Genomic DNA, 13,938 nt, shown 5'->3' with positions numbered 1-13,938 from the left:
TGTTATTTTGTACTTCTAATAAAATGTTATGTTTTATTTAACGACGCTCGCAACTGCAGAGGTTATATCAGCGTCGCCGAATGTGCCGGAATTTTGTCCCACACGAGTTCTTTTACATGCCAGTAAATCTACTGACATGAGCCTGTCGCATTTAAGCAAACTTAAATGCCATCGACCTGGCCCGGGATCGAACCCGCAACCTTGGGCGTAGAAGGCCAGCGCTATACCAACTTGCCAACCATGTCGACTCTTCTAATAAATAAACAGATATTAGTCCCTTCTATTTATATAAGCAAACAAAATGAAAGCAGTCGTTTTTGACCCTGTTAACGACCAAATAGCCTTAAATGTAATGAAACTATTTTTCATTCGCTTTTTATGAGTAAATGGTTACATTTGAAGATGAAATGTGATTTGTTGCAGGCAGAGGATGCCTAACAAGTACGTCTATTACTACCGGTCGCCAGAACATCAGAACCATTACGTTCTGTCTTTCGCATTTGGTTTCGACCGGGAAGAGGATGTCTATCAATTCGCATTCAGCTATCCGTACTCTTACTCGAGGTGTCAGGCCCATCTGGAGCTGCTCGAACGACGACAATTGCCGCATCTGAAGAGAGAACTTCTGGCAAACACCGTGGTGAGTTTAATTTAATTTTATAGCACTGCTTCCACTAACATTACACTCACTTTGCACGAAATCAGCAGTCTTTCGAATATATAGGCCTATAGCGGTATTTCATCAGTAGGGATCGGAATTTTATGTAATTACATATTATATTCCTTTCAACCTAACCGTAAATAAATAACAAATCTTTGCGAATCTTGTAATTACCATTAAGGGTATATGTACGTGAAACACTAGTAATATTATCAGAAAATGCAGGCTCTAAATTTCTCACAATAGACAAAAATTATAAGATAACACAACAAGACTTATTAGAACTTAAATATCGGATAAAATTATAAAAAAGTGTACTAATACCTAATATTTATTAGAATTCACTTTTTACTTTAAATTACATTTTCCAAAATTTGAAAATTTTCACACATAACTCCACAACTGTTAGAGATAGAATTCTGAAATTTTGTACACTGATTTAACATGCATTTATGCAAGATGTAGACTACAATAATGGCCATTTCTTTGAAAATAGAAAAATTAGTTCACAAAACATTATGTAAAGTTTAATATATTTTATATAGAACAAATAAAAACTTAATTGTATTAAAATAAACAACTCTACATGTCTGGGAGTAGACTACTTTTCACAAATAAGTGTTTATTACATGCAGGAAAAATATTACAGATGTCATTTAGACCATAACAATATTATGTTTACCAAATTACGTAACTGCAGAATTATTTTGTTTTTTTATACTCTGATAAAACTTGTTTGAAAAATATTATTAGTAATCTTTTTTATATTTTTATCAGATATTTAAGTTCTAATAAGACTTGTTGTGGTACCTTGCAATTTTTGTCCAATTGTGAGTTCATTTTCTTATAAAATTTTAGAAATTTAGAGGCTGCATTTTCTGATAATATTTGTGGTCGTTCACGTACATATACCCTTAATATTTTAAAATTTGATACTACATATTTTTACATATTTACCCCACATTACATATTATGGCTTGGTATTACATAAATCTACATATTTAGGGGTTTTATTCATTTTTACTTCTCTGAAGGAAAAAAAAACTCCTGCAAGGGAAGTTTACAATTTGAAATACCCAGATTTAAAAAGCCTTTTTACCTTCCCAAGAAAGGATATCCTATATTTCGGGACGAAACATAACGTCCTTAGTTCCAGGAAGTAATAGAAGCACTCACCCCATACTGCCCACTGTAAATATGAGTGAACAAAAGGCAACCTTTCTCATACAACTACCTTCTATTGTAAAAATCACTCAGAAAGTAGAGTTGCCTTTATGCTGTGGATGGGACGAGGACGACATGATTTATCTCAAACTATAATTGTTCTGCACACGTCTTAACAAGTCGTTCCCATGCAATTTGCAACCTTATCACCCTCTTTCTAATTCTTACAGGGAAAAACCACGTCAAGTCTGACATATGACTTTTAGGTTATTGCTTTACCTCTTTATTTAAAATTTAGTAGACCTATACGGAAATGGGATTTTTCGAGCAATTAGAAAGTGTGGTTCTCGGCTGGAATAATCCTACCCTTCTGAATAAGACAGGAATGTCACTTTCCTAACAACAGTTTGTAAATGCCTATAGTTTGAGGTTTTAGTAGGTATTTGTTTCTTACAGGAAGCAGCTAAAATGCATGTGTTCCACATCTCCTCTTATTTTCTCCTAATCCAGTAAAGCGAAACAGTGCTTGCAGTACTGTTGTGTCATTCATTTCACTCAGTTCTCTAGTTTTAGTACTTACAATACCTATAAAATGCAAGTGAGTTTATCTACTGCTTTTAACTAAAATCTCGCTTTCGCGCTTGTGGAATACCCTACCCAGTGACATCAGAAACTGTCGGAATTTAGTAGCGTTCAAAAGCAAACTTATTAAGCATTTTCTTACTGCGTAGAGTAGGTTTAATTTTTACTTAGTTAATAAAAAAAATTTCTCTCTTCTTAATATTTACAATGAACTGTCTAGCTTTTAATAGTCTGTTAATCTTTTAGTACTTTGATTTTTATTGTATTTGTAAATTCAATATTAATTGTAATTGTAATTGCAATTGTAGTCTTAATATTGTAGTTGTAATCCCCTGGTAGAGGGGAAGAGAAGGCCTGATGGCCTTATCTCTACCCGGTTAAATAAATAAATAATTAAATAAATAAATAAATAAAATGGCCCCTATATCTTCAACCCTAACGACAAAAATAAAATCATGGGTTGCAATGGACGAAAGCTTTCACTACAGATGGAAAAATAGTAATGTGTCAAATATGCGGTAAAAAAGTCGGGTGCTCTATGAAATCACAACTGGAGAGTCTTACCTATCCTATACCTACCTGATATTGATATTAAATATTTTCATGATATTTTGGTACATATTCAGCTTATTTTTGTTACATAAATATGTACACATTTCACACCTTGATATTACATAAAAATCCGGTCCCTATTCATCAGACAGCGATCACCTAAAATAGGCAAGGGCACGGTAGGGTAAATAGGGAGAGTGCACAAAGAGTGGAGGGCTTGAAAACAGGTTTGATAGAAATAGAGAATAACACCACAGTCTAGTATATACGGTCACGAAGCTTGAGTTTTGAGGGTACTAGAAACAATAGACTGTGCCGGTACTATTTCGCATTGTCTCTAATGAGGCGATAGTAGCGATCCTAGTGGTTAGCAACTATCTATGGATAAATATTTACTACGTATTGAGCTTCGTGACTGTATATATTAGACTGTGATAACCAGGCTTCGAGACTTGGGACCCGATACAATAAGTTTACTATGCATGTACTATAGGTTGTTGACTCGCTGCAGGTAGTGAAAGGTAGAGATGTGTTGAGGTAACAACTTTGCTATTTAGAGTAGAGTACGGTAGTATGGGGAAACACACACATATGTACATTCTGAAAGTAAATATGCATTACACAATGACAATGTCAAAAGAATGTGAAAAGCATTATTTTATAAACATTTGTGTTTAATTATACACAGTGTTAATGATGGAAATAAACACGTAGCAATTTTAATTTCATTTATCCTGTTGGTCGTCTTTATGAATTGCAGTTACAGTACCGAATTGCAATGTACTACAAGATACATTCTCAGTTTCTCAAAAGTAAATTTTTTTCGTTTATCTGCCAAATAAAGTTTGTACTGTGAAAAGCTGCGCTCTACGTCGCATGACGTGATAGGAGCAAAACGAAAAAAAAAAAAAAAACTCATCCTTGCAGTCTCTAAGAGATAGTCCTTTATTCTCGGGTAGAGTGTAAGAGAAGGCCCTATGGCCTTAACTCTGCCAGTAAAAATAAATTAATTAAATTATCTGCCAGTATAAATAAATTATTATTATTAAATAAATTATTATTATGTTCACTAATTTGCTGTTTATGTTACACAATGTTCCATATCAGTTATATTTACATAAAATTGATTTCCACTTCTGTTTTATACGTTCAGTAACCGGTGTACTTGGTGTCTCATTAATTCTCTGTGTCATTCCCTCAACTAATTATTTAAGGGCTTCGGCATCTCTTGCTCTGACTTTTCTAATCATGTAATAGTTTCAGACACAGTTTGAAAACCAAATTATTGGTCTGAACCTTTAAATCCAGAGCATTTTTCTTTGCGTATTTGTTGGCATTCATTCTACAGTACCCCCACCCACTGTACGCTTTACCACTATACTCAGTACGCCGTTATGCGGATTTTCCACTGAACTGTTCTGTTGGGTCCGAAGTCTCGAAGCCTAGTGATAACACTACAAGCAGTGGTGGGTCTTGATATCGCTCATCGGTGTTTTCTTTCTTTTCTCTTTGTTTCTGGCTGAATCACGATATTTTGTATTAACACTTCTCTCAACCATAAATAATGGTGTATTTATTTAATGCCATATTAATAAATATAACAGAATAGTTACCTATATATTTTAAAATTATTTTTAATTTAATTTTAAACATTCAACATAACACAGTGGTACGTTCAAACTGAACCAACGAGAAAAGTATTACTCGTAAATGAATGAAATGTCTTGGCTGCTACAAACAATGTACAATACGATTATTTAGTCCTGACAGTCGCTGGAGATGTCCGCCTGAGTCACGCGAGTCCATTTAGTTACGCCAAGGGGTGTTTGGGTTAGTCACTCGCTTCCCTTCGGAGCAATCGGATGACATGCGTGCGGTAGGGTGGTATGTTTCTAGTACAGTTAAGCTGTACTGCATTCCTTTACCGACCGCTCACTCTTATCTCTGCTCCGGAACTCTCCCCACTACTCCTATTACTTCTCCTCTTTCGCGTCGCTGAGCTGCCAGGACTAAATAATCGGTCTGTACAATAAAGTGAACTTAAAACTTCTGGGCAACACTTTTTGCATAAAATAAATTATTAATTAGTTCCTTTTATGAAATTAACTTTTTGATTGTAATAATGTGCACAATATTAGTATTACGAAAAACGGTTTAACATTTGATCTGAACTATTTAGGCGATTCTTGGGATAAAATTTGTTATCTCAAGTCGCGGAATCGAATTCAAATTTACGTTGCTCATGTTTGACTTTACAGAAGATGTCTTGATGTTCATGTGTGAGAACAATTTTTCACAAACATGCGCTGATAAAAATATTGCCATTAACCAGGCTCCAAATTCATGCACATTTGCGTTTTCGTCTGTCGGTAACTTCCTGAATATATCGTTAACTGATATATGTCACGTTTAAATTCAATTACTTCCATTTGTAACTCAAACCTCAATATTTCCTACAGCAAACGGATTCCAAAATAAACAACAGTAAGTGACTTTCCTATCCAGGTAATTAGCCCAAGCGCGAATAGAACCCACGCCCGAGTGAAACCCCGGATCGGCTGGAAAGCGCCTCAGTCGACTGAGCTACGCCGGTGGCTCGATAAATTTAATGTATGGACCAATCTATACGCTCCGTAAGTTTGGGTACAACCTTTTCATTCACTCTGTATATGCTGGAAACTGAAAAACTACGTAACATATTTTAAGTTGTTATTGTTGTTATTATTATTATTATTATTATTATTATTATTATTATTATTATTATTATTATTATTATTATTATTATTATGGGAGTTCTACTCGATACTAAATTACATTTTCATAATCATGTACAACAAATTTATAATCATTCCATTAGAATGCTCGGACTTATAAGGTCTATAACTTATTCTTTTTCTACGCCAGCTACTCTTGTAATTCTATACTATACATTAATCAGATCTAATGTACAATATGCATCTGTTGCCTGGAATTGTATTACTTCTACTGATTCGGGTAAATTAGAAATCATCAAAAAAAAAAATATGTCCCTATGTGCTTTTAGGTTTTTGCCAAATTCATCTGTTTTCAATTATGAGCGTACATGTAATTATTTTAACTTTTCTAGCCTTTATGCTAGACGTCTTGAACTTGACTATTTATTCTTTTGTAAGGCCTTAAAGGGTGATATTGATTGTGAATCCTTCATAAGCAATATCTACCTCCGGGCCCCTATGAATGGTTTAAGATTTCATAAAATTTTTTATATCTATAAGCCTAAATCTCTCTCTCCAGTTTTCAGATGCATGAAAGCTGCCAATCTACATTATATTACTTCAGATCCGTTTAATGTATAGTTTGTTGTTTGGCTACTCTTATATTAAGCATATTCATTTTAACTTCATTCGTTTGTGTTGTTTTTAGCTTTTCTGGATCATGTATTTTTGTAATTATCTATTCAATTTGGCATTATAGTTTATTTGTATTTGTCTCTAATTTTAATAATTATTTGTATGCACTGTGTGGTTATTCCTTGTACACTGTAAATCTTGTTAACTCTTATCTTGTGCTGAACTGTTATTGGCCCTAGGCTGTTGTGCAGCACAATAAATATTAGTAAATAAATAAATCATTATTATTATTATTATTATTATTATTATTATTATTATTATGTACCGAAGTACATATGATATTTCCTTGCAGGAATTCTGAGTTACCAATATCATAATAATATCATATGCGTAAGTAATCACATTGGGTGCTATGCAAAGACATTTCGCTAGCCCGCACTACGAGCTTGCTAAATAAGCCCCGGCTTTCGGGTAATACTTGTATAGGATTCATATCATATATCATATCATAGCATAACATATATCATATCATAGCATATCATATATCATATCATATCATATATCATATCATATATATCATAGCATAACATATATCATATATCATATCATATCATATATCATATCATAGCATAACATATATCATATCATATATAATACCATAGCATATCATATATCATATCATATCATATCATATATCATATCACATATATCATAGCATAACATATACCATATATCATATCATATATCATATCATAGCATAACATATATCATATATCATATCATATCATATATATCATATCATATATCATATCATAGCATAACATATATAATATCATATATCATATCATAGCATATCATATATCATATCATATATCATATCATACCATAACATATATCATATCATATATCATATCATACCATAACATATATCATATCATATATCATATCATAGCATATCATATCATATATCATATCATAGCATAACATATATCATATCATAGCATAACATATATAATATCATATATCATATCATAGTATATCATATATCATATCATAGCATAACATATATATCATATATCATATCATAGCATATCATATATCATATCATATCACATATCATATCATATATCATATCATAGCATATCATATCATACCATATCATATATATCATAGCATAACATATATCATATATCATATCATAGCATAACATATATAATATCATATATCATATCATATAGCATATCATATCATATATCATATCATAGCATATCATATATCATATCATATATCATAGCATATCGTATATCATATCATAGCAATCATATATCATGTCATATCATATCATAGCATATATCATATCATAGCATATCATATCATATAAATATATCATAGCATATTATATCATATATCATATCACAGCATATCATATATCATATCATAGCATATCATATCATATCATAGCATATCATTTATTATATCATATCATAGCATATATCATATCATATCATAGCATATCATATATCATATCATATCATAGCATATCATATCATATCATATATCTTATCATATCATATATCATATCATAGCATATCATATATCATATCGCTGTCACTGGTTTATGAATACGAAAAACTTTAGTTCGCTGATCATTCACCGGAAGCCCGCGCTAAGAATGTCTATGAATATGGCCCTTTAGTGATTTAAGACGGCGCTCATCCCGTCGGATCCCGGCCACTTAGTCACTCGTAATGAGTGCACCTCTGTACATAATGTTGGACACTGTGCCACTGTCACATATTCTGTGACACAGTACATGAGGGTAGGCCACCAAAGGGGAAACGTAGAGGTAGAACTTGAACTGAGGGAATAGGGAATTCGATCCGGCATCGGAACTGGAATCCGGTGTGGCTTACTGGATAAAGCTTCAGTACATAGAGCAGAAAACCCGGGTTCGAGTCCCGGTTCCGGGGAGAATTTTTCTCTGTTCTATTGATCCTTCATCGTACTCTAAGTTGTTATTCCAGGGGATGCCAAAATTGCTATTCCCATATTTACTAAAGCTGATATGAAAAACAATATATTTTTATTATTTAAAATACGAAACTAATTCTATTGTAGTATTGCCTGCGACAAAATTTTCCAATTGCAATACGGATAATTAGGTCAGGTTATGAGTAATGAGGCTAGCAAGGGGAGGATAAATCGAACAACCAGGGGTAGAGCTCCAAGGTACAGGTGTTGCATGAGGAATGACCTATCATAATCCAACCTCAACAGGGAAATGGGCACCCGATCCCAGCTCCCATGATAAAAACAGGAACCTCAGCACGTCCATACAAATAGTGGCAAGCGCAGCAGCATGAAAATCATTGCCACGGCATCAACACCAACCTCCTGCAAGCTGCCATGATGTATTGACAATTCACACCTCTCTGGATACGGAGTGATTACCGCTTTTGCCAGTAACTGGACAGTGGGCACTTCTAATTCAAGGCAACATCAACCGTGTCAACAGCAAGTTCCGACACCATCCACACATCGACGCATAATCTGTATGACCTATAAAATCGGTCACGAACTATAGCCTCGCTTTCCTCCAGTCTTTATTTTTTTTTTACTTTATTTCAAATTTCGAAAGTGTATTTCAAATTTCAAATTTTTAAATTTTCAATTTTAAAATTCAAATTCATTGGAACATCTATAACATGGTCAAGTACAAATTTATATAATAATACAGAACAAAACATAAAATACAGAATAATACAACAGAGTAGAGAATATAATTACTAGACTTCGATGAATTGCCACACGCAGCATGCAATCAGGTTGCCAATGTTCGTAGTATAGAGGAGGTGAGCGACCGCCCGGTCTCGTAGTATAAGCAGTTCATGTTAAGAGTTGTGACCGGTCCAAATAGATATAGCAGCTACAGCTAATGTATATCTATGTAAGCAATTGGTTTTGTATTACTGTGGTTGGAATAGTTAAAGCTTAACATTTGTTCAGTGCAGACAAGAATTCAATCAAACATACTACAATGAGAGTGTTGCTGTTCCAAATAAATGTCCCTGGAATACCCTTACCCCCGCAGCCAATCTTGACCCGTTGGGGAACGTGGTTGGATGCTGTTAATAATAACATTACGGCAAAATAATGGAGGTAATTGATGCATTGGATAGCATAGACAGTTCCGCTGTTGCAGCTGTAAAATCATTGCCTTCTGAACAGCTATTGGAAGATATTTTGGTCATTGATTCCAATTTTACAATCGTGTCCAAAGTATCATCCTGTTAGAATCGTCTAAACTACAACACTCAGAAGCCCTTAATATAATGGATAAAGTATCACAAACCGTTATTCAAAATAACAATTCATTAATTTCAGAAAAAAATGAAATGTAAGTTGAGAAACATTATTGCTAAAAATTGTGCCTAATCACAAATTCGTATTATAAATGATGTACTATCGGGTCACGACAAGACATCTGAAGTTGGTGTACTAAAAAGTAGTGACTTTCCGTTCTTCAAATGTGTACGTATTACATCGTGTGATGTTGAACGTACATTTTCCCAAAATAAAAACTGTTTAAGTGACCATCGGAGGAGGTTACCTTGCAGTCGCTCAAAATGTACGTAATTCTTCACTGCAATGCACATATTCGAGGATGATGTATCTTACATTAAATTTTAAGAGTGAATATATCTCACTATAAAATAATTGTGTATTTACATGGTGAGACATTTCCTACTTCAATGATCATTCATTATATTTCTTCAATGCAGGATACAGGTTTTATTGTAACCGCAGTATACTGCTCAGTGTTTACATTAGACGCATACTCGATCATTTGCACGCCCCCTTCTCATACAGTCTATACCGCGTGCGCAGTAAACCTTGCGATTCTCGTGGCAATTCCACGAAGTCTAATACAGTAGCGTGCAAATTAATCCGAACATGACATATTCTTACATTTTCTGTCATTGTTGGTCTCACAGCTGCTCATATCGCTTTAATTGACATCTGTAGTACGTGTAATTCCATTGTTGAAGGTCTGTCATTATTTTTTTTATAATATGTGAGATTTTTCCTGTCATTTTGTACTTAAAAGCATTTCAGTTGTGTTGAAGACTTAATACTGCAATCCTGTGTACATTCTATCGTCTTCACAAATGGATACAACTCCACGAAAACGGTCTAAAATTATAACATTAGCAGAGCATTCTTCTATGACACAGAGGCAAATTGCTGCAGAATGTCACATCGGTTTGGCTACTGTTAATTCGATCATAAAACGATACAGGGAGACTGGATCCATCACATCCCAGAAAAAAAGAAACTGTGGCCGGAAAAGGAAGACTTCACCTGCAGATGATCGTTTGTCAGGAAAAGTAAATTAAATCCTAGACTAACTGCAGGCTGTCGACTTAACCCGCGAGTTAATGGCTACCACTGGGGCCAATATTCACGTCACAACAGTGTGGCGTAGGCTTTTGGAAGCTGGACGAAGGGCTCGTAGGCCTATTAAGAAGCAACTGCTAACCCCTGTTATGTGCAAAAAACGCTTAATGTGGGCAAAATTACATCAACACTGGACAGTGAATGACTGGAAGAATGTACTTTTTTCCGATGAGTCTCATTTCGAGGTCCACGGCCACCGTGTTTCTTACGTATGGAAAGGATCCGAAAAAGTAACAGCAGCTCATCTCCAACAAGCACCCAAATACCCCCCTAAAGTAATGTTTTGAGGTTGTTTTACACATAAGGGACTGGAGCATTAATATCAAGGGAATGATGAATTCTGATAAATATATTCATTTATTGGAAACCAGAATCGTATCCCAGCTGCAAAAATCATTTCCGGATGGCAGAGGTGTGTTCCAACAAGACCTGGCACCATGCCATACGTCTCCAAAAACTATAGAATTCTTCAACAAGAAGAATATTCAGGTACTCCCCTGGCCAGGCAACTCACCCGAAATCAACCCCATTGAGAACTTGTCGTCAATTTGCAAAAGAAGAATGCAAAAAATGGATTGTTCTACAAAGGAGAAGATTTCTGCCCTCATTGGTGTATGGTTTCGCGATGAAGAAATGAAGAATATTTGTGGGAAATTAGTGGAATCCATGCCAAATCGTCTCAGAGCTGTTATTAGGAACAAGGGAGGCCACATAGATTACTGAGGTATGTCTTAGATCCTTTTTTTTTATCCCGTTTGAGTGTTTTTGCATAAGTAATTACGTTGTTCGGATTAATTTGCACGCTACTGTAATTACAGTAGAACCCCGATTATCCGTCACCCTATTAACCGATCGACGGATTATCCGACTGTCTTTCTATCACTTTTTTCTTTCTTTCTTTTTTACTGCCGAAAGAAACATGTAAGAAACTGAGTACTATACCTCTTATTAGTACCTATTTTCTCTAGTGCTTTTTATTACAAGTCTTTACCCTTACATAGTACTATTGCCAGCAATAGGAACAGTTACTTGAAGGTGTTTTTCCCAACTTGTAAAATAGTCACTGCTTGCTTTCAAAGAAATAGTCCCAAGAACTTCCGCACAATATATAGCAAACCTGTGCAGCTTTCAGTCCTTGTCCTACTTTTTTTATTGGGTTATTTTACGACGCTGTATCAAATCTAAGGTTATTTAGTGTCGGAATGAAATGAAGGTGATAATGCCGGTGAAATGAGTCCGAGGTCCAGAACCGAAATTTACCCAGCATTTGATCATATTGGATTGAGGGAAAATCTCGGAAAAAAACCTCAACCATGTAACTTTCCTCAACCGGGAATCGAACCCGGGCCACCTGGTTTCGCTGTCAGACTTGCTAAGCGTTACTCCACAGGTGTGGATTTTTCCTTCTTGCAATTCTAATTAAAACTATAGTATTCTTGAACTGCTTTACGTAGATCGCACGCTGACTTCTGTACACTATTTACAGAGTTTGTGGACAAGTATACAGAAAGGTAAAGGCAAAGGCAGAGATCAGATTTACATGATGATACACCGGCATTACAGCAAGATAGCCGATTTGTACTCACACTTCGGTACTTACTGGCACGGATATAGTGAAAGTTAAACCCTACTGATTATCCAGTCCATAAAGACTCTACACTGGCTAATCTATCACGGAAATACAAACCCAATTAGAGGAGAAATGCATCTCATGCTTTAGTTTTGTTTCTTTGATGTACATTGCCAGTGTAGTTTTTATTTTACTAGTGAAAAAGAAAATGCTTCATTCTTATTTCAGTTCTCCAAATGGAAAAGAGTCGTTCTGAATGACATACTGTACAATCTAACAAGAGTTGTGACGGATTTCAAAGTCCCTCATTTACACGCCCTAACTTCTTGTAATTAACCCAGTCGTAAGTTAGCAACTCTCTACAGACCTAAACCTGATAGCCGGGGTTTCCCGCAGTATATAGTTTCTCAGTCGTTAAATAGATCGTAGCCACTTCCCAGCACATTCTAATTGCACTTTCAATACTTTCCCGGTTGCTTCTCTTAAGCTGCTTTATAAAAGTCACTAATTATATGCTATTATATCTGAACATAAGTTAGTTTATACAGAGTGATTTATATAGAACTGACACATTTCTTTCATTGATTGTTTCAAAACGAATTGTGCTAGTGACAACTTATTATACCTAAAATGTAGAGGAATTTTGGGAGATTAAGTAACCCCATAGAAAGAAGTCCGGCGTTGTCAAATCCGGAGATCTCGGTGGCCACAGGTTCCTGGAAATTATTCGGTCGTCAAAGAAACTTGCAATTACTGTAGTTCCATGGATTCATTTGATGTATGGCATGTAGCGCCATCTTGCTGAAAATATCCTTGACTCAGCTCTACATCGTCCAGTTGCTCAACAAACTCAAAGACAAACGTCTTAATGATTTTTTGGGTGACTGCTCCAGTCGTGCTCTTACGTCAAAAACAACCGCCGGAAGCCTAGATGAATGATGCTTGCCCTTTTCACTCACCAGAGATCCAGTTGTTTCCAATTTGTTTACCAGTCCCAGTATTGTGTTTCTTTTGGGAGGATTGCGAACACCAAATTCTCTCTGGTATGCCCTTTGAGTAGCTGTAATTGAATTCGTAATCCAGTATTGCTTCACAAGGAAAAGTCGTTGATTTAATGTGTACTGCATTTTCACGTTGACACAAAATGTCGAAAACAGCTGCCAACAATAGGAATAAAACATAAACATCTGCGCATCTAGTGCTGCCAACAATAGGAATAAAACAAACATCTGCGCATCTATGGGTAGCGACAAGGAATCGAAACTCCTGAACATTCTGCTTAATTTGGTGCTAAAATTGGGTCATTGAATGAATTTCCAACGGAATAATTAAAGAAAGAAATGTGTCAGTTCTATATAAATCACTCTGTATATAAGATGTATAAAATCAACTTGTGAACATGTAAACTAGGGCTAATATATTACTGTAACTGATATTCATACGTAAAGTCAGTTGATTTTCTCCTTAACACCAACCAGAGAGAAAACATAATTGTCACCGCCTATTGTATAATAATAATAATAATAATAATAATAATAATAATAATAATAATAATAATAAATATAATCCGTGGCGCTACAGCCCACGAAGGGCCAAGACCGATCAGCCGGCTGCTGGCCTCA

At 35.0% G+C, this 13,938-nt stretch overlaps 1 protein-coding gene across 1 annotated transcript in view; it reads left to right on the top strand.

The window, feature by feature from the left end:
• LOC138707765 (cytosolic carboxypeptidase 6) overlaps positions 1-13,938 on the top strand; it is a 1,502,040-nt gene that overhangs the window by 514,969 nt on the left and 973,133 nt on the right. Inside the window, exon 5 of the mRNA XM_069837635.1 lies at positions 424-640. Coding sequence (XP_069693736.1) covers positions 424-640 — 217 coding nt within the window. The remainder of the gene's footprint in view (positions 1-423; positions 641-13,938) is intronic.

The sequence above is a fragment of the Periplaneta americana genome, chromosome 10 (genome assembly GCF_040183065.1).
Source record: "Periplaneta americana isolate PAMFEO1 chromosome 10, P.americana_PAMFEO1_priV1, whole genome shotgun sequence".
Taxonomy (NCBI): domain Eukaryota; kingdom Metazoa; phylum Arthropoda; class Insecta; order Blattodea; family Blattidae; genus Periplaneta; species Periplaneta americana.
The sequence above is the reverse complement of the archived record's forward strand: the minus strand, read 5'-3'. Positions and strand labels throughout refer to the sequence as shown.